Genomic DNA, 27361 nt, shown 5'->3' on the forward strand with positions numbered 1-27361 from the left:
TCTTGTCTCAGAGGTAATTGTGATGCTCATGTACTGTAAGTGGTTGGTAAAGACAGAATACATGCATAGACTACATAAATTTCAATAATAATATACAGGAAATATATGTGCTACGACGTGTCTATTAGCCTTTTCTCTGTGAAATGACATAAAATTGCAGCTATGCATGGACAGCAAGCTCTTCAGCCATGAAGCAAAGATAAAGCAGAGTGGCACCACTTTGTTTTCACAAGACACAAATCACATGAATCACATGAATTTTTTTAAAATGAACCACAAATGAACACAAATGTACTGTAATCTGTACTCACACCATCTCTACAGCTGAACCACTGACATAAGACCACATATAGACTACCAGATTGCTAAAACGGACCTAAAATGGGCTTCTTTGTCCATCAAGTGAGAGGGAATTGTGTTACTATTTGTTCCAGAAAGAATTAGATCTGTTACAGGAGACTCTGTATATACTATACAACCCACACCTGGGGATTTGATGGATTTCTTTGTCACACCATTCACCTCAGGAGTAGCAGTGGTTGCATATACAAGTGCACATCAGAGAGGAAAAGGGAGTTAGGAAGTCTACTCAGTTGTCAATGTGCTGGTCAAAATCTATCATTTCATTCTTCTTTAAAGTCATAGTCAAGCAGTGTATCCATTTACAAAAATTAATAAAGTAAAAACTGCTCCACCACAGCACCAATTCACTTATCTGTATTACTACTGTTAGCATAACACACAAGATACACACACACGCACATGCACACACATGCACTCCACGAACGGATGCACACACACACACACACACACACACACACACACTTGCAGCGTGAGATGGAATATATGAGTCAGTTAACAAGTAAACTCACATGCAATGACTTCCGCCTTCTGGGGACCATAAAAAAACTTGCAAAATTTCCAAAATTTCTCACTTCTGTTTTTTTTTTTTCTACACAATGTAAAGCGTAGTAATGGCGTTGCAGTGTTTCATCCTCCTGCTTATTTTTCTTAGTAAATGCCTTGGTAAGTGGATTTCTTACTTTCTTTGTGTATTATCATATTAGCCTATTTTAGATATTGTTATATTCTTTTGTACAAGTTTTAATAATCATTTGAAATAAAATAGACAAGTCATACTCTAGCACGAGAGTCATTTTTTTAAAGAAAATCTTTCTTTCTAAAACATTTTGGGAAATTAAATTTGTCTGAGACATATAGACTGATGTTAATCACCATGTTATGCTAATAAACTTTAATGACATCTTTTTCCTCTTCCCTAAGGACATACTGAATTGATTTATACAGCAAAGGAAGAAGTAAAATTGTTTTGCAGAACCAACACATGGCAAATAAGCACAGAGTCTAACAACAGCATTGATGTGAATTGCACAGTGGAGTGTGTTCATGGTGAACCACTCAAACTTAATAATAACCTGAAGTCCTGCTCAAATAAACATTCAGACAAAGTTGGTGAAAAATGTCCGCTAATAGCAAGCAGTGGATTTTTTCGATGTGTTACTGCTCTGGATTCTGGTTTCTTGTTTCCATTCAAACCGTCTCCCAACACTGTCACCTCATACATAGTCGCTACTGCAAATGAAGAAAGTGAGTATGTTTTTACTTTCTGTATTTTCTCAAAGACAATTCTGTTTTTCAGAATAATCAGCAAAACTGTTTTTCCTTCAGTGACAACCAAGTCTGAGGAAAGATCTTCAGTCGAGCTAACTGTAGGTGAAGAAATACTTTTAAACTGCAGTGTCATCTTTACAGAAGAATATAACAGCAGGGATTTTGTCGTGTACTGGATCAAGACCATTGAAAAGAACAGTAACTGTGTGTATTCTTATGATTTTGACACCGATACTGCTATAAAGTACAATCACCACTGCAATGTGCAAGAAGAACTGCTTTCCAGGATCTCAAACCAAACTGAAGGACAGAACAGAAACATCCATAACATCAGGATCAGAAACGTAACAGAGTCAGATGCTGGACAATATCTTTGTGCCTTACAAATGCACACAAATGATAAAACAAAAGGAATGTGGAAGATCATAAATAATATTACAGTCAGTGTACATAAAGACAAAGCATCTGAAATAGCTGCAAACAGCGCTGGTGAGTTTCAACTACATTTGGCTATACGTGTGTGTGTGTGTGTGTGTATTTAGGGGATGGAAAGAGATAGACATAAGAACCCAGCATGTTGTTGTAGACTATTTTTCCTAATGATATTTAATTGTTTTTACACAGATGACGAATCTTATGGAGACAAAAACAGTACTAGTGAGTTTCAGCTGCATATGATATTACATCTGTGTGTGTGTGTGTGTGTGTGTATATATATATATATATATATATATATATATATATATATATATATATATATATATATCAGGGGCGTTTCCTCTGAGGAGGCAAGGGAGGCAGTGTCTCCTCAAAAAATTGGATGAGAAAGTAATCGATATTGCAAAAATAAAACGACGCAAATATTACTAAAAATGACATTACAAGTATAAAAAAAGTCACTCGTTTTTATAAAGTAACGCTGTCCAACAGCGACACCCGCAGGTAAAGTTACAGCGGAGGCTTGTCTTCCCTCAGCCCACTGACTTATAACAGAGACCCCATAACGCGCCGTGGGTTTAGTGGGGGGTCACTGAGAATGAAAGTCACGTGAGAGGAGGCAACGCCTCCATCGCGCTATGATTGGATATGATCGGTTATGATTGGATATGATCGGTTATGATTGGATGTGATCGGTTATGATTGGTTGTGATAGATTATGATTGGATGTGATAGGTTATGATTGGATATGATCTTTTATGATTGGATGTGATCGGTTATGATTGGATATGATAGATTATGATTGGATGTGATAGATTATGATTGGATGTGATAGATTATGATTGGATGTGATAGGTTATGATTGGATATGATCTTTTATGATTGGATGTGATCGGTTATGATTGGATATGATACATTATGATTGGATGTGATAGATTATGATTGGATATGATTGGTTATGATTGGATGTGATCGGTTATGATTGGATGTGATAGATTATGATTGGATATGATTGGTTATGATTGGATGTGATCGGTTATGATTGGATGTGATAGGTTATGATTGGATATGATTGGTTATGATTGGATGTGATCAGTTATGATTGGATGTGATAGGTTCGTTCGATAAATCCCGCCTCTTGTTTTCGTGCGAGCTCTCGGCCTGAATGGACAAAATGATGACGTTACTGACTAATTATAAAGTAAGTAAACAACTGACCCGCTTAGATATCACTGCTTTGTGTCACATCAAAAATGAAAACTTGATATGGCCTGAAAACGTGATGACTGTTAGTTTTTAGTGAGCATTCAGCTTGATGAAATGAAAGATATATCTTCGTGTCTGTGTTTGTGTTTACAGAGCTTTTATGACGATGACCCGGAAATAAGTTGACTATTAAAAAGAATAGCTGAACATCAGTTCACAAATAAAATAATATTAGTAACACTTTACAATAAGGTGTCATTTGTTAACATTAGTTAATGTGTTAACTAACATGAACAAACAATGAACATTTATTACAGTATTTATGAATCTTTGTTAACGTTAGTTAATAAAATACAGTTGTTCATTGTTAGTTCATGTTAGTTCACAGTGCATTAACTAATGTTAACAGACACGTTTGATTTTAATAATGCATTAGTAAATGTTGAAAATAATATTAAATAAGATTAATAAATGCTGTAGAAGTATTGTTCATTCTTAGTTCATGTTAACTAAAGTAGTTAACTAACGTTAACTAATGAAACCTTATTGTAAAGTGTTTCCAAAATATTGTTGAAATTGTTACTGCAATAATTGTTACTTTAGTTATTATTTTGGAATAAATGTAAAAATGCATAAAAACACTATGAAATGTATAATTAGTATTAAGAATATTAAATAATAATAAAAAAAATAAAATACAAAATAGAATTATATTTGTTGTCTCTTTTTTATGTAATGTTTATATATATATATATATATATATATATATATATATATATATATATATATATATGTATATATACATACTGCCTCCTCATTTTAATACACCACCACACGCCACTGATATATATATATATATATATATATATATATATATATATATATATATATATATGTTTAGGGGTTCAAAAGAAATAGATTTAAGAACATGTTGTAGACTATTTTTCCATAAAACATAGTGTGTGTGTGTGTGTGTGTGTGCCTTCAGTCATTTCTGCCTACCTACATTTTAATTAATGTTTATACACAGATTCCACGGCCTTATATGCTACAATTCCCATATTACTGGCTCTTGCCCTAGTTACTGTGGGGTTTATCTGGAAAAAGATTAAAACCTCACCAGGTAAGAATCTTGTGAAACTACAAAGCCATTTAATCAGATGCTAATACCTATACTTAACAACGCCAACATTTTTTTTTCTTTACAGGATCTCAGGCAGTAGAGCTACAAAGGTAAGCAATGGCATTCATAACCATGTGTTTTGAGTGAACATGACCTCTTCTATTACCTCTGTTGTAACTTATTCCTGCTTCATCATGTTTTCTCCAACCAGCAGAAACCAAAATGGGGATGATACGGAAGACACTGCTGATATGGAATGTAAGTCTTTAGAATTTTATGCCTCGTCTTTTTTTCATAATCATTGTTGAAAGGCAGCATGGTGACGTTCGACTGGGTTTCCTCCCACCTCCCAGAAACATGCCAGTAGGTGGATTGACTCTGCTAAATTGGCTGTAGGTGTGAATGGGTGTGCAAATGTGTCTGCGTGATGGACTGGTGTGTATTCCTGACTTGCACTTAATGTTTCTGAGATTAGAGATCTCCAGATCCAGTGACAACCCTGATCAGGATAAAGCCCTGAAGATGCATGAATGATCACATTTGAATTTTTTAAATGTGTAATCTTCATGTTATATGCAGGTTCTCCGTATGCTGTGGGGAGTGGAGAAGAGGAGATTAAGTTCAGATCCAAGCAGGATACTTTAAAGCAGGAAGCCCAAGAAAAGTCCACAGACATCTATTCAGTTGTGAAGGAGAATGACTTGTATGAACCCGGGGCGTGAGAGGACACTGTAACATTTATGCCAAAAAGGATTTTTGAAGGTATTTACATACATGTGACTTTTTTCTTTACTGGCCTAAAACTGAACACATTTTACTGAAGTGAAAATGGTTTTGATGTTGATAGCATGTGTGGATTACAGTTTAGCAAGCAAAAGTCAGTACAGAAGTTTTAGGCATAAGATCACTGTGATCCACCAGAATGATCTTATAAGTATTCTTTCATCTGGTGGTCTTCCATCTTATTTTATATATATATATACTATATCTTTCATATTTTAAGATTTTTCTAGTGATGTACTGTATGCATTGCCATTGATTTCTGGATTGTCCACTGTTCCAGAATTGTGCTGTTTTTTTGTTTTTTTTTACATTATGAGAACGTTTCACTCATTTGATTCTCATCCCTCAGTGATGTAAATATCATTGCTGTGTGATATTTATGTTTATGAATAATATATGTAGAATGTGTATGTGTATGTATACTGTATATGTTGCTGTGGTCTGAAAGAGAATTTCTGCATTCCTCTTCTGTTAATAAGCTATAAATGTATAATGTTAATGTCTATAAAAGCAATAAAATTAATATGGTGTTACAATGAATTGTGCGTAGACTACAATGTGGTTCTTGTGTGAGAGTGAACGGGATCTAAGAAAGGGGTCATGCTTGTGGTGAAAAGTCACCACAAAACTGTTTTCTTGTTCCTGGAGTGTTACGTCCCGTAATATTGTGGGAGGTTTGTTTTTTTTCTATCCCTTGTTTCGACCATTACCACCTTTAGATCCTGGGATTGGACAACCGACCAGTCGATCTTCCCTGTTAACATGATGACGACACCCACCTCTCTGAACCAATCAGGGACCCTCAGTGTACTATAAGGACGCGGAAATGACGCAAGAGGAGGGCGCGTTTTTCCTGATAGCTCTTGTTTGATTGTCACGCTGTCCATCCTTCCCGAGTTGTTGCAATTGTGATTTGTTAGCTTACTTTGAGTTATTTCTGATCGATCCCTTACTTTACATGTTGTAATTACCTGCCTCTGACTTGACTCTGGCTGTTTGCCCGATTAAGCTGTGATTTGATTCCCTTTCTCTCTTTAAGAGTTGGTGGTTGAATTTATCTCTTGACTCATCGTGTTGAGACAAGGATAGTATGTCACGTGACCTACATAAAGCAACATGTAGAATATTGCTTGTATAAAAACACTAGGATAGGAGCGGGAGCTAATGCTTGTATTTATGTTTTGTTAGTGAGCGTAGTTAGATTCGTTTTGTTTTCTTTTTCTTTGTTTAGAATAGTGTTGATTTGGTTGGAGTTAGTATGTGTTTTGTTTCAATAATTTCTTTGCTTTCAGCTCCGCTCACGTCTCACACGGTGGAGTTTTTTTTTTATGTATATAATTTGTAAATATCATCTCCCTTACTCTTTGACGTTCTATCATCACTGTAAATATGCAAAGCAACCGATTGTTTTGATGGACACAATTCCTCACTAAAGTTTTCCTGATAAGCATTTTCTGGTTTCTGTTTGATTCATTACTCCACACATCTCATTCCTTTAGTAACAGACAGCCTCCCCAATTCTAAAAACATCTTTAATTCTTTTTTTTTATTAATTTATTCTTTGTGTTGACTTCCTACATTCCTAGATGCTAATTTCAACAACAGCAGCCAATTAGGAAGTCGTAACATGGAGGAATAACAGAAAAACACTGAAGACTGAAAAAGTCAGGTCATCAAAAACTCCCAGGATTCTGTGAAGCTAGATAGATAACTGATGTTAAAATAGCATTTTGATTTTACATGACAGAAGGAAAAAATGTTCTGATATCATATTGCCATGTCAATTAGTCAATTAAGCTAATGTGATAACTGAGAATGACTGTCCTTCAAATGGAAAAAAAGTGACAAAATGGCCTTTAGGGTTACTGCTACTTGTGAGAAATCATGATGAAATATACTCTAGAATGCCCTTCCAGTGGAGAATATGTGATGCTGTGATGAGTGAGGTAACATGATGAGGTGCCCTTCTGGTGTTGAAAACAAGACGCAGTGCCCTACTGGTTGCCCTGCATGCAATAAATAAAATGAGAAAATGTGCCTTCTAGAGTGCCTCTGTACAAGTTAATGCCCCAGATACCCCTGTTTTTTTCCCCTCACTGCATGTAGGAGATACCTCTTTAATTTTTTTTGCCCCTGCCCCTTAGACAGCCTGTATCTGCCCCTGCCAAGTTACCTGTAGGTGTGCATCAGTGTTTGAATGTGTGTATGTGTGCATGGTGCAGGGTGTATCCCTGCCTCACCCAAAGTTTCTTGGGATAGTCTCTGCATCCACTGCAATCCTGATCAGGATTCATAAATCAATCACTAAATATTAATAAAAACAGATCAATAAATATATAAATGAAAGAATGAATGAATGAGTACATCCAGTAGTGCCGGTAGAGGTGGTGTGCCATGACTGCACCAGATCTCTGTGAATCTCTGTGAAGTACCAGCAGACAAACATGTAGGATGCTGCTTATGATATCACGACCAAGAGGCCTCATCGAATACTCTTATGATATCTTACATTCACTGCACTGTAATGATTCTGTTCACACAATTGTGTTCACATCAGTGGCCTGGAGCATGTACACTCACAAACTCACACACAAACACACACAGAGTCTATGAAACTATTAACAAGAAGCCCACAAGTTGTGACATCCACTACTAAACTGTGTGTTTGTTGCCTTTATTTTCCGATCAATTGCTCTAAAGGGTATTTACTGCAGGAGCCAAGATGTTGTTCACCACACTTCTTAATTCTTTGTAATTCAAGATCTTTTCACAGAGAAAATCTGAAACATTTTCAACATTACTCACTTCTGTTTTTTTCTTTTTTTTTTTTGCTCAGTGCAGAAAGTCTAATAATAGCGTTGCAATGTTTCACCCTTCTGGTCTTCTTCCTCTTCTGCCTCAGTGATTGCCATGGTGAGTGACTTTTACATTTTCTTTTGTTTATTAATGTTATTATGGTTTAGAAATGATGTTTTATATACAGCTGTATGTATGCAAAAGTTTGGGCACCCTGGCGAAATTACATATTGGATTGATTTTTGAAGTGAAAAGAAGTAAACACAAGCTCTACAGCAAACAATTTAAAAATAATGCTAATGCACAGTTACTTTAAATTTGATGAATTTAATAAGAACAAAATAGTAATTTTGGTAAGTGCAGTTGTAAAGTCTAAGAACTCATTAAGAAATTAACTTGTTAATTGACTCAGACCTTCGGCTGACACACAATAGCCATAGGCTCTTCAAAGCAGCTGGCTGAGGATCTGAAAATGAAGCTTCTTGATGCCTACAAGGCAGGGGAAGGCTTTAAAAACATATCCTAAAAGCTTACCATTTCTATTGTCTAAAATGTAATTAAAATGGCAGTTAAGGGGAACTTTGAAAGTCAAGGCAAGAGTTGGAAGACCAGGAAAACTCTCAGATAGAACTGTCCACATTTTGGACAGAAAGGCAAAGCAAAACCCCCATATGACACTAAGAACCTTCAGGAAGATTCAGCTTACACAGGAGTGGTGGTGCACTGTTCTACTGTGCAGCATTACTTCCACAAAAATGATCTGCATGGAAGAGTCATCAGAAGAAAACCTTAACCGTGACCTCATCACAGATGTGAGCATCTGATGCATGCAAAACAATATCTAGATAAGCCAGAGGAACTGGAAACAAGTGCTATTGACTGATGGAGTAAAAATTTACCTCTTTGGCGACAATCACCCAAGGAGTTTTTGGAGAAAAAAAGAGTGTGACCTTGCCAACTGTTAAGCATACAGATCGATCTACTATGCTTTAGGGTTGTGTGGCAGCCAGTGGCATAGGAAACATTGCACAGGTAGATGGTAGAATGGATTCCAATAAATTTCAGATCTAGAAAATTCTGCAAGAAAATGTGATGCAGTCAGTCAAGAAACTGAAGCTGAAAAGAGATTAGCTTCTACAACAGTGCAAAACATACCTCAAAATTCACTATTCAATAAGAACTACTTCAAAAAAAATGCAAGCTGAAGTTTTTGGAATGGCTCTCACAGTCCCCTGAATGAATATCATTGAAAATATATAGGTAGATCATAAACCTGCTTGTGAAATGTAATTCATGTGGTATTGATTTTCTCTTCAGAACCCAACACGTAGAAGAAGCTCCTGATATGTTGACATGAGGGCAAACTGCGTCTAGAGCACAGGGGAAGTTCTGCTTTTATGAAAATAATGAATAATCTTGTAATACTGCTCTTAAAAATTTCTCATAAATATTTATTTTAAAAACAGCCTATGGAAAAATATGAATTTATTACAGAACATTTGATTTAGCAGTGCTGGCAGGAAGGGGCGTGGTTTAATGGGAGTGTAGAGGAATGAACAAACACTTCACCGCTCAAGGACACAGGGGACTCAGGGTGAGATGACTGGAGAGTGTTATGTTTTGTCTGTGCCCCTGCACCGGAAACAAGGCAACAACCACAAGGAGTCAAACAGGAAATTGGTCACTTTACAACCACACTGTTCAGTTCAGTTCAGCTCTGCTGTCACACTCACATCGGCCTCACTGACTGAGAGGGAGAGAGCAAGAAAAAGAATATTAAATAAGCATTTACAAATGAGTGAGTGCCACGTTGTGCCACGTTCACTTGCTCATTCCCCCAGATGCCCTCTAAACCCCGCCCTGACTTGCCACAGTACAATACAATAAAAATGATAATATCTTACGTTATTGGAGCAAGAGTGTTGTATATAGTGTTAATAAGTTAGGCCATTTCCTTACAAAAATCTTTTTCTCTGCCATAAGGGCATACTGAATTCATTTATTGAGTAAAGTAAGTCCACGAAAGCAACAAACCCCAAATTAGCACAGCAGAGTTTAGCAAGACTATTTATTTAAACTGTACAGGAAAAAATGTGTTCTGATTTAACTGCTGAAACTTGATTATAATTATGATAGTCTAGATTTCTGCACAAATAAATCTGTCAATAAATAATGCCAGTGGACAGTAAAGACTGGATGTTTTTTTTGTCAAGTAAGTTTTTTATTCAGTCATCGAATAACCTTCCAATAATCACAAGTTCCAGTATTAATTTTCTTATATGCACAAAAACTTCCAAAAAAAACAAACAAACAAACAAAAAAAACACATATTAAATGTAACACTCCTTCCCCAGCCTGTTAATATAAAATACAGTGACATTCAAAACAACTTTTAAGTTACAATACACTGCATTAAGGAATAGAATTCCTCTTGAGGTAACAGAAGAAAGGGTCCCAAATCTTGTGAAACTGTCCAATGTTGCCTTTTAAAAGATATCTGATTCGCTCCAAGTGCAGAGTAGATATCAGTTCCTCAAGCCATAGTTTGGCAGCAGGAGGATTAACCTTTTCCCAGAACAGTAATAATAGTTTCTTGGCTGTTATCAAACAATATGTAAGGAATTTCTGTTGAGCGCTGTTCATTGAATATGTATAACTAGAATGTCCTAATATGATGAGCACTGGGTCTGGATCCAAGTTTACATTCAGGACATGTGAAAGCACTTTAAAAACCTCACACCAGAATCCCTGTATTTTATGACAGAATATAAAACTATGAGCTAAATCAGCATTCTCTGATTTGCACTTATCACAAATAGGAGTGACACTGGGGAAAGTCCTATGTAATTTCTTTTTAGAGAAGTGGAATCTATGTAGGACCTTAAATTGAATGAGGCATAATCTAGTGTTGACCGATTGCTTATCAATATCCTCCAAGCCACTCTGCCAAATCTCCTGAGAGATTCCAATTCCAGTCTCTCGCTCCCATTCCTCTCTGATCAACTTTGTAGAGGGGGAAGACTGGATGTTTAAAATGTGTTACTGCTCTATATTATGGGTTCTTTTTTAATTTAAAAACACTGTCACATTCTTTGTCTTTGTTATTTTAAATGTACAAAATGGGGAAATTTTGAATTTTTAACCTGAATTTGGGTAAAATTTAATGGTTTTAAATCTTCTGTCTAAGCCAGAACAATGTTCTATTTTTTAATAAGTAGCAATATATATATTTATATAACAGTGTTGTTAACATGTTATTGACATTCGATAAAGCAAAAGCTACCAGAGTCACTGGAAGGCAACACTAGAAAAGTTTTCAGCACAAGATCACTGTGGTCTACCATTAACCCACCTGAGGCCTCCATCATAAGCCCCAAACTTCAGTTTATTCAAAACAATTTATTCTACAGTGTCAAAAAAATCTGTTACATTTATGGTAAAAACTGGCAGTTATGTTTGCCAGAACTTTACTGTAAAAAAAATAAAAAATAAAAGTCGTAGTGTTTCACTTGAAGCACTTGAACACTTTTGAAGTCTTAAATTCACTTCCCTCTAACGCCATCACTCATAGTTCCCACATCAGCATTCTGGATCATGTACTCTCTCTCTCTCTCTCTCTCTCTCTCTCTCTCTCTTTCTTTCTTTCTCACACACACACATACACACAAGCAGAGACTATTTGTGTAGTAACAAGAAAACCCACAAGTTGTGACATCCACCACTAAACTGGATATGTGTGACTGTTTGTCACTTTATTTTCTGATCAATTGCTTAAAAAGTCTTACAACGTCTTTAAGGTATTTACTGCAAGCTGCTTAATTCAGTTTAATTCTATACGTTTTCATGGGGAAAAGCTGAAACAACATTACTCACTTCTGTCTTTGCTTTTTAATTTTTTCATTTTTATTTTTATTATTTAATTATTTATTTATTTTGATCAGTGGAAAAAGGTGTAATAATGGTGTTGCAGTGTTTTGCCCTTCTGGTTTTTTTCCTCAGTAGGAGCCATGGTGAGTGATTTTCTACATTTTCTTTTGTTTATTAACGTTATTGTGGGTTAACATGACGACACTATGAGATGTACAGTACTGTGCAAAAGTCTTAGGCACCTTATTTTTTTAGTACAAACTTTGTTATAGATTTTTATTTTATGAATTCTACATTATGGAGTTAGTACAAAATCATTTTAGATTTCCAAACATTAGTTTTCCACCACAAAATTAAATGTTACAGTAAAATGTTTGTATGTCAGTAAAGAAAGCAGGATATTATGTAATGAAGGCTGCTGGGTTTCGCTGCAAAAATAAGAAGCAAATGCGACAGTCAAAGTCTCCAGAAGAACTGTGACTGCTTCTGCTAGATCCTTATATAACTGCACAAATAGTCACCTCATTTTTCTTTTAACAGTGAAAGTGTGTTGATTACAATGATATATTACAAATTGTTTATATATTACAACTTGCCCAAAATGCTAAAACCTAATTTACTGCATGTCTTCAGTAAGTTCAGTTTTATTGGCTTCCTGAAAATAATCTGATATTTTAATTAGTGACATTATAGATATGATTTGCTGAGGCAGTTACTTGGTACTGTATATGGTTGAAATTGCATGATATGTGATATGTTATTATTGGTGAAAAAATATAAAATTCTGTTCTCAAAAAAAAAAATAAATAAATAAGAAAAATCTGTTACACTGATGCTGGCCAAGTGACATTATTGAAATGTTATTAATGAAATACTTTTAGTACAAAAGTACTTGCTGAATGATGAAGCTCTTCACACTAAGGCCTTTTCCTCTTCCCTAAGGACATACTGAATTCATTTATACAGCAAAGGAAGAAGTAAAATTGTTTTGCAGAACCAACACATGGCAAATAAGCACAAAGTCTGACCACATCATTGATGTGAATTGCACAGTGGAGTGTGTTCATGGTGAACCACTCAAACTTAATAATACCCTGAAGTCCTGCTCAAATAAACATTCAGACAAAGTTGGTGAAAAATGTCCGCTAATAGCGAGCAGTGGATTTTTTCGATGTGTTACTGCTCTGGATTCTGGTTTCTTGTTTCCATTCAAACCGTCTCCCAACACTGTCACCTCATACATAGTCGCTACTGCAAATGAAGAAAGTGAGTACGTTTTTACTTTCTGTATTTTCTCAAAGACAATTCTGTTTTTCAGAATAATCAGCAAAACTGTTTTTCCTTCAGTGACAACCAAGTCTGAGGAAAGATCTTCAGTCGAGCTAACTGTAGGTGAAGAAATACTTTTAAACTGCAGTGTCATCTTTACAGAAGAATATAACAGCAGGGATTTTGTCGTGTACTGGATCAAGACCATTGAAAAGAACAGTAACTGTGTGTATTCTTATGAATTTGACACCCATATTGCTATAAAGTACAATCACCACTGCAATGTGCAAGAAGAACTGCTTTCCAGGATCTCAAACCAAACTGAAGGACAGAACAGAAACATCCATAACATCAGGATCAGTAACGTAACAGAGTCAGATGCTGGACAATATCTTTGTGCCTTACAAATGCACACAAATGATAAAACAAAAGGAATGTGGAAGATCATAAATAATATTACAGTCAGTGTACATAAAGACAAAGCATCTGAAATAGCTGCAAACAGCGCTGGTGAGTTTCAACTGCATTTGGCTATACGTGTGTGTGTGTGTGTGTGTGTGTGTGTGTGTGTGTGTGTGTGTATTTAGGGGATGGAAAGAGATCGACATAAGAACCCAGCATGTTGTTGTAGACTATTTTTTCCTAATGATATTTAATTGTTTTTACACAGATGACGAATCTTATGGAGACAAAAGCAGTACTAGTGAGTTTCATACATATATATATATATATATATATATATATATATATATATATATATATGTATATATATATACAGTATATATACAGTTGAGGTCAAAAGTTTACATCCCCCTTTCAGTATCTGCAAAATGTTTATTATTTTACCAAAATAAGAGGGATCATACAAAATGCATGTTATTGTTTATTTAGTGCTGACCTGAATAAGATATTTCACATAAAAGATGTTTACATATAGTCCACAAGAGAAAATAATAGTTGAATTTATAAAAATGACCCCGTTCAAAAGTTTACATCCCCTTGATTCTTAATACTGTGTTGTTACCTGAATGATCCACAGCTGTGTTTTTTTGTTTAGTGATAGTTGTTCAAGAGTCCCTTGTTTGTCCTGAACAGTTAAACTGCCTGCTGTTCTTCAGAAAAATCCTTCAGGTCCCACAAATTCTTTGGTTTTCCAGCATTTTTTGTGTATTTGAACCCTTTCCAACAATGACTGTATGATTTTGAGATCCATCTTTTCACACTGAGGACAACTGAGGGACTCATATGCAACTATTACAGAAGGTTCAAACGCACACTGATGCTCAAGAAGGAAAAAACATGCATTAAGAGCCGGGGGGTGAAAACTTTTTGAATTTGAAGATCAGGGTAAATTTAACCTGTAGCCTCTGAAGGGCAGTACTAATTGAAAAAATACGATATTTAGGCAAAATAAGAAAAATGTACACATCTACATTCTGTTCAAAAGTTATCACCCCCTGGCTCTTTCACACATTAAGAATCAAGGGGATGTAAACTTTTGAACAGGGTCATTTTGATAAATTCAGCTATTATTTTCTCTTGTGGACTATATGTAAACATCTTATTCAGGTCAGCACTAAATAAACAATAACATGGTAAAATAATAAACATTTTGCAGATTCTGAAAGGGGGATGTAAACTTTATATATACTATATATATATAAATAGCTGGAAACAGTTTCAACTGCATTTGGCTATGTGTGTGTGTGTGTGTGTATGTGTATGTGTGTTTAGGGGATGGAAAGAAATCAGCATAAGAGCCCAGCATGTTGTTGTAGACTATTTTTCCCTAACAATATTTAATTGTTTTTACACAGATGTTGAGTCTCTCATCCGCTTATGTGTTACACTGCCAATAATACTGGGTGTTCCGATAACTGTTATCGTGGTATATTTACGGAAAAAGTTTAAAACTTCACCAAGTAAGTGTCTTCTTATATAATAATATGTTAAAATCACTATGTTCTGTACATAGGCTAATATAATTGTTATTTTTTTTACAGGATCTCAGGCCATGGAACTGCAAATGTAGGCTACTGCATTCATAATTATATTTGGTTTAAATGAACATGACCTCCATTAATGTCTCTGTTGTCCTAATTCCTGTGATATTTATGTTTCTTCCCTTTGCAGAATGCAACAGTGAACAATGAAACTCCTGATATGAACTTTGAGGCATGAGAGCAGCACAGGTGTCCACAAACTTTTGGCCATATAGTGTATTTATCTTTATTCATGTCCAAGGTTCTTTTGGTGTAACACATGGAAAAGTGTCGCTGTTTTTGTAACTTTTGTAACTTTAACCTTTTGTAATAAAGTTTACATCCAGTTAATTTACGTGTCTGAGTTAAATCTTTGAATCAGCTCTGTTCAGTTTAACATCCTTATGCTTAGAATATAACCCTTATATAACCTTTACAATATGTATATCCACTCACTGAACACTTCATTTAATTATTTTCAGTGTGGTCATCTGCTAGAATGTATGACTCAAACACTGAGAATTTTACAAAGGAAAATACACACTGATGTGCTAACACCCTTCTAGTGTCAAGTCATCACGTGGCTTTATTGTCATTTCAACCATATACAGCTTGTCAGTACACAGTGAAACGAAACACGCTTCCTCCAGGACCATGGTGCTACGTAAAACAACACAGAACAACACAAAACTACAAGAGACTACATACTTTTTACATAAAGTGCATGTGCAGACATGTGTATACAGCACAAAACAGTACAATGACTACCAAAACAAGGACAATAGGCACAGTAAGGTACAGTGCAGCGCTGACTAGTACACAGTTCTAGTAAGAGAGCTGACATCATTCATTGAGCCTTATAAAGAAGTTTTCTGAGTCCTTCAAACTGTGCAAAGTCGCTGTTTCAATCCCAATTAGTACTACTTCTTGTGAGTGGAGTTTTTCTGCACTAGAGTTAGTGAAGACCTCTCTCAGGTCCACTATGGCAGATGAAAGACTGAGCAATTTGGTGTATTAAGTATTGAGTCAAGCCGACAAAGTCATTGAACCTGGATGAATTTGTTGATCTGTCTGCAAGAAAGCATAAAAACCATAGAATACAGTTGATTTAACAAAAATTCAATATAAAACTGAAAAAGATGAATAGCAAAGGCCTTGAATGGTGATCATTTTTGAACTTCTTGTATAAAACATGAAAAAATGTAGAATACAGTGAAAATGTAACTGAAAAACAAAACTGCATAAATAAAATGTTGAATGATATAGAACATTCACTTTTGCCTCTTACTACCCACAATGCACTGAGTCAGACAGCTTAGTGTTGGAGAACAATAAGGTAGAAAGTAACTGACCCCTCTAACAGAGCCACTGGCCCCAGCCTGGACCCACCAGGTCAAATGGTCTCTCTTTCTCTCTCTCTCTCTCTCTCTCTCTCTCTCTCACACACACACACACACACACACACACACACATACACACAAGCAGAGACTATGTGTCTAGTAACAAGAAAACCCACAAGTTGTTACATCAGTCACTAAACTGGATATGTGTGACTGTTTGTCACTTTATTTTCTGATCAGTTGCTTAAAAAGTCTTACAACGTCTTCAAGGTATTTACTCCAAGAGCCAAGATTCTGTTTGCTGCTTAATTCAGTCTAATTCTATACGTTTTCATGGGGAAAAGCTGAAACATTTCCAACATTACTCACTTCTGTCTTTGGTTTTTTTTTTTTTGGTCAGTGGAAAAAGGTGTAATAATGGTGTTGCAGTGTTTTGCCCTTCTGGTTTTTTTCCTCAGTAGGAGCCATGGTGAGTGATTTTCTACATTTTCTTTTGTTTATTAACGTTATTATGGGTTAACATGATGACACTATGAGATGTACAGTACTGTGCAAAAGTCTTAGGTACCTTATTTTTTTAGTACAAACTTTGTTATAGATTTTTATTTTATGAATTCTACATTATGGAGTCAGTACAAAATCATTTTAGATTTCCAAACATTAGTTTTCCAGCACAAAATTAAATGTTACAGTAAAATGTTTGTATGTCAGTAAAGAAAGCAGGATATTATGTAATGAAGACTGCTGGGTTTCGCTGCAAAAATAAGAAGCAAATGCGACAGTCAAAGTCTCCAGAAGAACTGTGACTGGTTCTGCTAGATCCTTATATAACTGCACAAATAGTCACCTCATTTTTCTTTTAACAGTGAAAGTGTGTTGATTACAATGATATATTACAAATTGTTTATATATTACAACTTGCCCAAATTGCTAAAACCTAATTTACTGCATGTCTTCAGTAAGTTCAGTTTTATTGGCTTCCTGAAAATAATCTGATATTTTAATTAGTGACATTATAGATGTGATTTGCTGAGGCAGTTACTTGGTACTGTATATGGTTGAAATTGCATGATATGTGATATGTTATTATTGGTGAAAAAATATAAAATTCTGTTCTCAAAAAAAAAAAAAAAAAAAATAAGAAAAATCTGTTACACTGATGCTGGCCAAGTGACATTAGTGAAATGTTATTAATGAAATACTTTTAGTACAAAAGTACTTGCTGAATGATGAAGCTCTTCACACTAAGGCCTTTTCCTCTTCCCTAAGGACATACTGAATTCATTTATACAGCAAAGGAAGAAGTAAAATTGTTTTGCAGAACCAACACATGGCAAATAAGCACAGAGTCTGACAACAGCATTGATGTGAATTGCACAGTGGAGTGTGTTCATGGTGAACCACTCAAACTTAATAATAACCTGAAATCCTGCTCAAATAAACATTCAGACAAAGTTGGTGAAAAATGTCCGCTAATAGCAAGCAGTGGATTTTTTCGATGTGTTACTGCTCTGGATTCTGGTTTCTTGTTTCCATTCAAACCGTCTCCCAACACTGTCACCTCATACATAGTCGCTACTGCAAATGAAGAAAGTGAGTATGTTTTTACTTTCTGTATTTTCTCAAGACAATTCTGTTTTTCAGAATAATCAGCAAAACTGTTTTTCCTTCAGTGACAACCAAGTCTGAGGAAAGATCTTCAGTCGAGCTAACTGAAGGTGAAGAAATACTTTTAAACTGCAGTGTCATCTTTACAGAAGAATATAACTACAGGAATTTTGTCCTGTACTGGATCAAGACCATTGAAAAGAACAGTAACTGTGTGTATTCTTATGATTTTGACACCGATACTGGTATAAAGTACAATCACCACTGCAATGTGCAAGAAGAACTGCTTTCCAGGATCTCAAACCAAAATGAAGGACAGAACAGAAACATCCATAACATCAGGATCAGTAACGTAACAGAGTCAGATGCTGGACAATATCTTTGTGCCTTACAAATGCACACAAAAGATAAAACAAAAGGAATGTGGAAGATCATAAATAATATTACAGTCAGTGTACATAAAGACAAAGCATCTGAAATAGCTGCAAACAGCACTGGTGAGTTTCAACTACATTTGGCTATACGTGTGTGTGTGTGTGTGTGTGTGTGTATTTAGGGGATGGAAAGAGATCGACATAAGAACCCAGCATGTTGTTGTAGACTATTTTTCCCTAATGATATTTAACTGTTTTTACACAGATGACGAATCTTATGGAGACAAAAACAGTACTAGTGAGTTTCAACTGCACATGATATTACATCAAATACACAAAAAATGCTGGAAAACCAAAGAATTTGGTTTGTGTGTGTGTGTGTGTGTGTATATATATATATATATATATATATATATATATATATATATATATATATATATATATATATACATATATATATATACATTATATATATATATATAATGTATATATACAGTATATATACAGTTGAGGTCAAAAGTTTACATCCCCCTTTCAGAATCTGCAAAATGTTTATTATTTTACCAAAATAAGAGGGATCATACAAAATGCATGTTATTGTTTATTTATTGCTTACCTGAATAAGATATTTCACATAAAAGATGTTTACATATAGTCCACAAGAGAAAATAATAGTTGAATTTATAAAAATGACCCCATTCAAAAGTTTACATCCCCTTGATTCTTAATACTGTGTTGTTACCTGAATGATCCACAGCTGTGTTTTTTTGTTTAGTGATAGTTGTTCAAGAGTCCCTTGTTTGTCCTGAACAGTTAAACTGCCTGCTGTTCTTCAGAAAAATCTTTCAGGTCCCACAAATTCTTTGGTTTTCCAGCATTTTTTGTGTATTTGAACCCTTTCCAACAATGACTGTATGATTTTGAGATCCATCTTTTCACACTGAGGACAACTGAGGGACTCATATGCAACTATTACAGAAGGTTCAAACGCTCACTGATGCTCAAGAAGGAAAAAACATGCATTAAGAGCCAGGGGGTGAAAACTTTTTGAATTTGAAGATCAGGGTAAATTTAACCTGTAGCCTCTGAAGGGCAGTACTAATTGAAAAAATACGATATTTAGACAAAATAAGAAAAATGTACACATCTCCATTCTGTTCAAAAGTTTTCACCCCCCGGCTCTTTCACACATTAAGAATCAAGGGGATGAAAACTTTTGAACGGGGTCATTTTGATAAATTCAACTTTATTTTTATTTTTATAAAATTATTTTCTCTTGTGGACTATATGTAAACATCTTTTATGTGAAATATCTTATTCAGGTCAGCACTAAAAAAACAATAACATGGTAAAATAATAAACATTTTGCAGATTCTGAAAGGGGGATGTAAACTTTTGACTGCAACTGTATATATATATATATATAGCTGGAAACAGTGCTGGTGAGTTTCAACTGCATTTGGCTATGTGTGTGTGTGTGTGTGTGTGTATGTGTATGTGTGTTTAGGGGATGGAAAGAAATCAGCATAAGAGCCCAGCATGTTGTTGTAGACTATTTTTCCCTAACAATATTTAATTGTTTTTACACAGATGTTGAGTCTCTCATCCGCTTATGTGTTACACTGCCAATAATACTGGGTGTTCCGATAACTGTTATCGTGGTATATTTACGGAAAAAGTTTAAAACTTCACCAAGTAAGTGTCTTCTTATATAATAATATGTTAAAATCACTATGTTCTGTACATAGGCTAATTAATTGTTTTTTTTTACAGGATCTCAGGCCATGGAACTGCAAATGTAGGCTACTGCATTCATAATTATATTTGGTTTAAATGAACATGACCTCCATTAATGTCTCTGTTGTCCTAATTCCTGTGATATTTATGTTTCTTCCCTTTGCAGAATGCAACAGTGAACAATGAAACTCCTGATATGAACTTTGAGGCATGAGAGCAGCACAGGTGTCCACAAACTTTTGGCCATATAGTGCATTTATCTTTATTCATGTCCAAGGTTCTTTTGGTGTAACACATGGAAAAGTGTCGCTGTTCGCTGTTTTTGTAACTTTTGTAACTTTAACCTTTTGTAATAAAGTTTACATCCAGTTAATTTACGTGTCTGAGTTAAATCTTTGAATCAGCTCTGTTCAGTTTAACATCCTTATGCTTAGAATATAACCCTTATATAATCCTTACAATATGTATATCCACTCACTGAACACTTTATTTAATTATTTTCAGTGTGGTCATCTGCTAGAATGTATGACTCAAACAGTGAGAATTTTACAAAGGAAAATACACACTAGTGTGCTAACACCCTTCTAGTGTCAAGTCGTCACGTGGCTTTATTGTCATTTCATACAGCTTGTCAGTACACAGTGAAACGAAACACGCTTCCTCCAGGACCATGGTGCTACGTAAAACAACACAGAACAACACAAAACTACAAGAGACTACATACTTTTTACATAAAGTGCATGTGCAGACGTGTGTATACAGCACAAAACAGTACAATGACTACCAAAACAAGGACAATAGGCACAGTAAGGTACAGTGCAGCGCTGACTAGTACACAGTTCTAGTAAGAGAGCTGACATCATTCACTGAGCCTTATAAAGAAGTTTTCTGAGTCCTTCAAACTGTGCAAAGTCGCTGTTTCAATCCCAATTAGTAGTACTTCTTGTGAGTGGAGTTCTTCTGCACTAGAGTTAGTGAAGACCTCTCTCAGGTCCACTATGGCAGATGAAAGACTGAGCAATTTGGTGTACTAAGTATTGAGTCAAGCCGACAAAGTCATTGAACCTGGATGAATTTGTTTGTATGTTTGCAAGAAAGCATAAAAACCATAGAATACAGTTGATTTAACAAAAATTCAATATAAAACTGAAAAAAAAATGGAATAAATAACAAGAGCAAAGGCCTTGAATGGTGAACATTTTTGAACTTCTTGTATAAAACATGAAAAAATGTAGAATACAGTGAAAATGTAACTGAAAAACAAAACTGCATAAATAAAATGTTGAATGATATAGAACATTCACTTTTGCCTCTTAATACCCACAATGCACTGAGTCAGACAGCTTAGTGTTGGAGAACAATAAGGTAGAAAGTAACTGACCCCTCTAACAGAGCCACTGGCCCCAGCCTGGACCCACCAGGTCAAATGGTCTAGAACCGTCACTGTCTCCACTGCATGAAGGAGGTGCGCTTTCTATGTTTCCATACCTGCTATATTGCCTGTAGGTGTGAATGAGTGTGTGTGTGTGTGTGTGTGTGTGTGTGTGTGTGTGTGTGCGCGCGATGCCCTGCAACAGACTGTTTTCCCATCCAGGGTGCATTCCTCAGCCAAAGAGTCCCTGATAGGCTCCAGATGCACCCTGACCCTGTTCAGGATACGAGACTTTAGATGAATGAATGAATGAATGAATGAATGAAACACAGCTGTATAGTTGTTACATGAAATTGCTTTATTGATGTTACTGACTTGGAAAAGCAAAGGAATAATGAGATGAGGTGAAAAGCATTCTGTCCACTACTCTGGGCCAGAGGTGTTGTGCCACGACTGCACCAAATCTCTGGGAATCACCAGAACCAGCATTCAGACAAACTGCTGTAGTAACGTTTCACTCGAAGCACTCGAACATCAGCTGCTGCTCACATCATTTCCCACATCAGCATTCTGGAGCATGTACACTGTCTCTCTGTCTCTGTCTCTCTCTCTCTCTCTCTCACACACACACACACACACACACACACACACACATAATAACTGATGAAAATTCTTGTCATACACCAAAAAAATTCTCATAAAACTTTATCCTGAAAAATAGGCTTATGGAGATATATGAATTTATTACAGAACATGTTATTTAGCACTGTGGCGTGTTGATTTTGTGCTTCAATGTAAAACTCGTCTTTTTATTTACATATAATACATATTTACAAATAATGGTGGTGTTGTAGTAATTATTTTGTCATATGTAAGTGTCTGTCATACTGACAGAAGTTCAAAACTATTGCCTAAATCATCTCCTTACACAAATCTTTTTCTCTTCCATAAGGGCATACTGAATTCATTTATACAGCAAAAGAAGTTTGCAAGAGTAGCACATGCCAAATTAGCACAATTAAAAACCAACAACATTTTATATAAACACTGTTATCTTTCTAATAATACTTAGGCCTCACGTCTCATATCATTTTTACAGAGATCTGCTCATATCATGTTCTTCAGAGGTTTGCCAGACTGACAAGGAAAACTGCTCAGAGAGGGTTTCACACAATCAGGAACATACTATAGCTAGCTACAAGATATAAACACAACTTTATACTGCTACAGGTATCTTCAGGTATGTGTAAATATTATAAAACTAACGCAATGACGTCATTTGTATTTGCAAACACTATTTTCCAGAGAAATACTAGAAAATGCTCACTAAAAAAAAGAAAGAGCCAGTGGTAGAAATGTCAGCATGGTGTTTGAACTCTGGCACAAACTTTACATTACTCGAGTTAATTGATCTCAACTAGAGATGTGCACAATACTGTTTTATTAAATTTATTTTTTGTTAAATCTCACTCACACTGTGAATTTACCTTCTGTCCTCTACTGAGGGCCAGAGGTGGTGTGCCATGATTACACTAAATCTCTGTGAATCCCAAGTATCAGCAGTCAGACAAACATGTAGGGTTCTGCTGTCGTAATGTTTCACTCGAAGCACTTGAACACTTTTGAAGTCTTAAATTCACTTCCCTCTAACGCCTTCGCTCATAGTTCCCACATCAGCATTCTGGATCATGAATTCTCTCTCTCTCTCTCTCTTTCTTTCTCACACACACATACACACAAGCAGAGACTATGTGTCTAGTAACAAGAAAACCCACAAGTTGTGACATCAGTCACTAAAATGGATATGTGTGACTGTTTGTCACTTTAATTTCTGATCAGTTGCTTAAAACATCTTACAATCTTCGAGGTATTTACTGCAAGATGTTGTTCATGGGGAAAAGCTGAAACATTTCCAACATTACTCACTTCTGTCTTTGCTTTTTTATTTTTTCATTTTTATTTTTATTATTTAATTATTTATTTATTTTGATCACTGGAAAAAGGTATAATAATGGTGTTGCAGTGTTTTGCCCTTCTGGTTTTTTCCTCAGTAGGAGCCATGGTGAGTGATTTTCTACATTTTCTTTTGTTTATTAACGTTATTGTGGGTTAACATGACGACACTATGAGATGTACAGTACTGTGCAAAAGTCTTAGGCACTTTATTTTTTAGTACAAACTTTTTTATAGATTTTTATTTTATGAATTCTACATTATGGAGTTAGTACAAAATCATTTTAGATTTCCAAACATTAGTTTTCCAGCACAAAATTAAATGTTACAGTAAAATGTTTGTATGTCAGTAAAGAAAGCAGGATATTATGTAATGAAGGCTGCTGGGTTTTGCTGCAAAAATAAGAAACAAGTGCGACAGTCAAAGTCTCCAGAAGAACTGTGACTGCTTCTGCAAGATGCTCAGTAAAATTTACAGCTCATTTCCTTATAAAACTGCACAAACTGTACCTGAGACTAGTAATTTTTTTAAAGCAAAGGGTCGTCACACCAAATATTGACTTTGTTTCATTTATTACTGTTTCCTGCTCTTTATAGTATTTTTTAAATGTAGAAACATTTAATTTCATTATTTCTGAAGGCATCTTTGTTCTGAAGCATTTCTTTGCATGTGCCTAAGACTTTTGCAAAGTACTGTATGTATATATATATATATATATATATATATATATATATATATATATATATATATTAGGAATGTGCTTAAAATAAATGATACTCTGTCATTAGAAAAGCAGGGACACAAGAAGACATTTTACACTCTGGCTGCTGGAATTTTAAGCAGCATACATGTGATATTTGCATCACACCAAATGATATTCGCCTCATTTTTCTTTTAACAGTGAAAGTGTGTTGATTACAATGATATATTACAAGTTATTTATATATTACAACTTGCCCAAATTGCTAAAACCTAATTTACTGCATGTCTTCAGTAAGTTCAGTTTTATTGGCTTCCTGAAAAAATCTAATATTTTTATTTGACATTATAGATGTGATTTGCTTAGGCATTTATGGGGTACTGTATATGGTTGACTTTAAAATTGCATGATATGTGATATGTTATTATTGGTGAAAAAATATAAAATTCTCTTCTCTGAAAAAAAAAAAATCTGTGACACTGATGCTGGCCAAGTGACATTAGTGAAATGTTATTAATGAAATACTTTTAGTACAAAAGTACTTGCTGAATGACCAAGCTCTTCACACTAAGGCCTTTTCCTCTTCCCTAAGGACATACTGAATTCATTTATACAGCAAAGGAAGAAGTAAAATTGTTTTGCAGAACCAACACATGGCAAATAAGCACAGAGTCTGACAACAGCATTGATGTGACTTGCACAGTGGAGTGTGTTCATGGTGAACCACTCAAACTTAATAATACCCTGAAGCCCTGCTCAAATAAACATTCAGACAAAGTTGGTGAAAAATGTCCGCTAATAGCAAGCAGTGGATTTTTTCGATGTGTTACTGCTCTGGATTCTGGTTTCTTGTTTCCATTCAAACCGTCTCCCAACACTGTCACCTCATACATAGTCGCTACTGCAAATGAAGAAAGTGAGTACGTTTTTACTTTCTGTATTTTCCCAAGACAATTCTGTTTTTCAGAATAATCAGCAAAACTGTTTTTCCTTCAGTGACAACCAAGTCTGAGGAAAGATCTTCAGTCGAGCTAACTGAAGGTGAAGAAATACTTTTAAACTGCAGTGTCATCTTTACAGAAGAATATAACAGCAGGGATTTTGTCGTGTACTGGATCAAGACCATTGAAAAGAACAGTAACTGTGTGTATTCTTATGATTTTGACCTTACTGCTAATAAAGTACAATCACCACTGCAATGTGCAAGAAGAACTGCTTTCCAGGATCTCAAACCAAAACGAAGGCAGAAACATCCATAACATCAGGATCAGTAATGTAACAGAGTCAGATGCTGGACAGTATCTTTGTGCCTTACAAATGCACACAAATAATAAAACAAAAGGAATCTGGAAGATCATAAATAATATTACAGTCAGTGTACATAAAGACAAAGCATCTGAAATAGCTGCAAACAGCGCTGGTGAGTTTCAACTGCATTTGGCTATACGTGTGTGTGTGTGTGTGTGTGTGTGTGTATTTAGGGGATGGAAAGGAATAGATTTAAGAACCCAGCATGACGTTGTAGACTATTTTTCCATAAAAAATTGTGTGTGTGTGTGTGCGCCTTCAGTCATTTCTCCGTATCTACGTTTTAATTAATGTTTATACACAGTTTTCATCGCCTTATATGCTACAATTCCCATATTACTGGCTCTTGCCCTAGTTACTGTGGGGTTTATCTAGAAAAAGATTAAAATCTCACCAGGTAAGGATCTTGTGAAACTACATAGCCATTTAATCAGATGCTAATACCTATACTTAACAAAGCCAAATTAATTTTTTTTACAGGATCTCAGGCAATAGAGCTACACAGGTAAGCAATGGCATTCATAACCATGTGTTTTGAGTGAACATGACCTCTTCTATTACCTCTGTTGTAACTTATTCCTGCTTCATCATGTTTTCTCCAACCAGCAGAAACCAAAATGGGGATGATACGGAAGAAACTGCTGATATGGAATGTAAGTCTTTAGAATTTTATGCCTTGTCTTTTTTTCATAATCATTGTTGAAAGGCAGCATGGTGATGTTCGACTGGGTTTCCTCCCACCTTCCAGAAACATGCCAGTAGGTGGATTGACTCTGCTAAATTGGCTGTAGGTGTGAATGAGTGTGCAAATGTGTCTGCATGATGGACTGGTGTGTATTCCTGACTTGCACTTAATGTTTCTGAGATTAGAGATCTCCAGATCCAGTGACAATCCTGATCAGGATAAAGCGCTGAAGATACATGAATGATTATATTTGAATTTTTTAAATGTGTAATCTTCATGTTATATGCAGGTTCTCCGTATGCTGTGGGGAGTGGAGAAGAGGAGATTAAGTTCAGATCCAAGCAGGATACTTTAAAGCAGGAAGACCAAGAAAAATCCACAGACGTCTATTCAGATGTGATATAGAATGACTTGTATGAACCCGGGGCATGAGAGGACACTGTAACATTTATGCCAAAAAGGATTTTTGAAGGTGTTTACATGCATGTGACTTGATCACTGTGATCCACCAGAATGATCTTATAAGTATTCTTTCATCTGGTGGTCTTCCATCTGGTCTAGCACTCGAAGCTCATATATATATATATATATATATATATATGGGTTATTGCTATTATTCAGTGCCATTTGAGTCCCCAAGACATAATATGGTATATTTTATTTAAAAATCGGATTATACTAATTTCTTTAAGCTTGTTGTATATGATTAACCCCCCTCCATCATGGAACACAATGATATTGTAACCTAGGTGTAGATAGCCATAAATTAACATATAGTGATTACATAAGAAAAATATTGAGCAGAATTTCTGCGTCAATTCTGTCGTGGGTGCTGGGACAATCCACTGATAGCTGACCTCCAGCTTGAGCGTAAGAGAGACAACCCCCCTCGTTTCACTGAGTTACTGTTGCAGCTTCGTGTTGAAGAAGATAAGCAGAGTGCAAAAGAATCTCGTAAGAAGAAGCACCTTGGCGCAGTGAAGCAGAAAGCCAGTACACACGTGTTAGCTGTCAGCTCAATTGAAAGTAACCCATCAGTGGGGAATGACATCACTGAAATGAGAAAGCTAGTCACCGAGCTGCAGAGTCAACTCATTCAGCTAAAGACACAGAAAACTGAGTCAAATGAGCCATCCAGTGATGCTGTTGTCACTGATTTAAAAAAACAAGTTGCCAAACTTCAGAGC

The 27361-nt window shown here is 35.5% G+C and overlaps 1 protein-coding gene and 2 long non-coding RNA genes across 10 annotated transcripts; all 3 read left to right on the plus strand.

Moving 5' to 3' along the window:
• Positions 1 to 843: 843 nt before the first annotated feature.
• Positions 844 to 26652, plus strand: LOC113540816 (uncharacterized). 8 transcript variants are annotated; one of them, XM_053229583.1, is made up of 8 exons: positions 849 to 1026; positions 1285 to 1608; positions 1690 to 2121; positions 2257 to 2289; positions 4307 to 4399; positions 4485 to 4509; positions 26096 to 26142; positions 26464 to 26652. In XM_053229583.1, the coding sequence occupies exons 1-8, from the start codon at positions 975 to 977 to the stop codon at positions 26577 to 26579; spliced, it is 1122 nt and encodes a 373-aa protein (XP_053085558.1). In that variant the 5' UTR covers positions 849 to 974; the 3' UTR covers positions 26580 to 26652. The 8 variants fall into 8 exon arrangements, with proteins under 8 accessions (XP_053085559.1, XP_034155634.2, XP_053085558.1 ...); XM_053229581.1 differs by lacking the exons at positions 26096 to 26142; positions 26464 to 26652 and adding exons at positions 4611 to 4657; positions 4979 to 6742 and having other exon boundaries at positions 854 to 1026; XM_053229582.1 differs by lacking the exons at positions 26096 to 26142; positions 26464 to 26652 and adding exons at positions 4614 to 4657; positions 4979 to 6741 and having other exon boundaries at positions 854 to 1026.
• LOC128317476 (uncharacterized) lies at positions 16806 to 18695 on the plus strand. Its single transcript, XR_008300999.1, has 3 exons — positions 16806 to 16905; positions 17706 to 18029; positions 18110 to 18695. It is a non-coding gene; the product is annotated as an uncharacterized LOC128317476 (long non-coding RNA).
• Positions 19813 to 20461, plus strand: LOC128317477 (uncharacterized). The gene is made up of 3 exons (XR_008301000.1): positions 19813 to 20113; positions 20192 to 20216; positions 20322 to 20461. It is a non-coding gene; the product is annotated as an uncharacterized LOC128317477 (long non-coding RNA).
• Positions 26653 to 27361: the final 709 nt, after the last annotated feature.

Source organism: Pangasianodon hypophthalmus, chromosome 25 (assembly GCF_027358585.1).
Source record: "Pangasianodon hypophthalmus isolate fPanHyp1 chromosome 25, fPanHyp1.pri, whole genome shotgun sequence".
In the NCBI taxonomy this organism is placed as follows: domain Eukaryota; kingdom Metazoa; phylum Chordata; class Actinopteri; order Siluriformes; family Pangasiidae; genus Pangasianodon; species Pangasianodon hypophthalmus.

Bases quoted from the DNA above. Each gene is read 5' to 3' on its own strand.
- LOC113540816 (XM_053229581.1), top strand. From the start codon at position 975: ATGGCGTTGCAGTGTTTCATCCTCCTGCTTATTTTTCTTAGTAAATGC. The intron at 2,122-2,256 runs GTGAGTTTCAAC...GTTTTTACACAG, and splicing joins AATAGCTGCAAACAGCGCTG to ATGACGAATCTTATGGAGAC. The intron at 2,290-4,306 runs GTGAGTTTCAGC...GTTTATACACAG, and splicing joins TGGAGACAAAAACAGTACTA to ATTCCACGGCCTTATATGCT.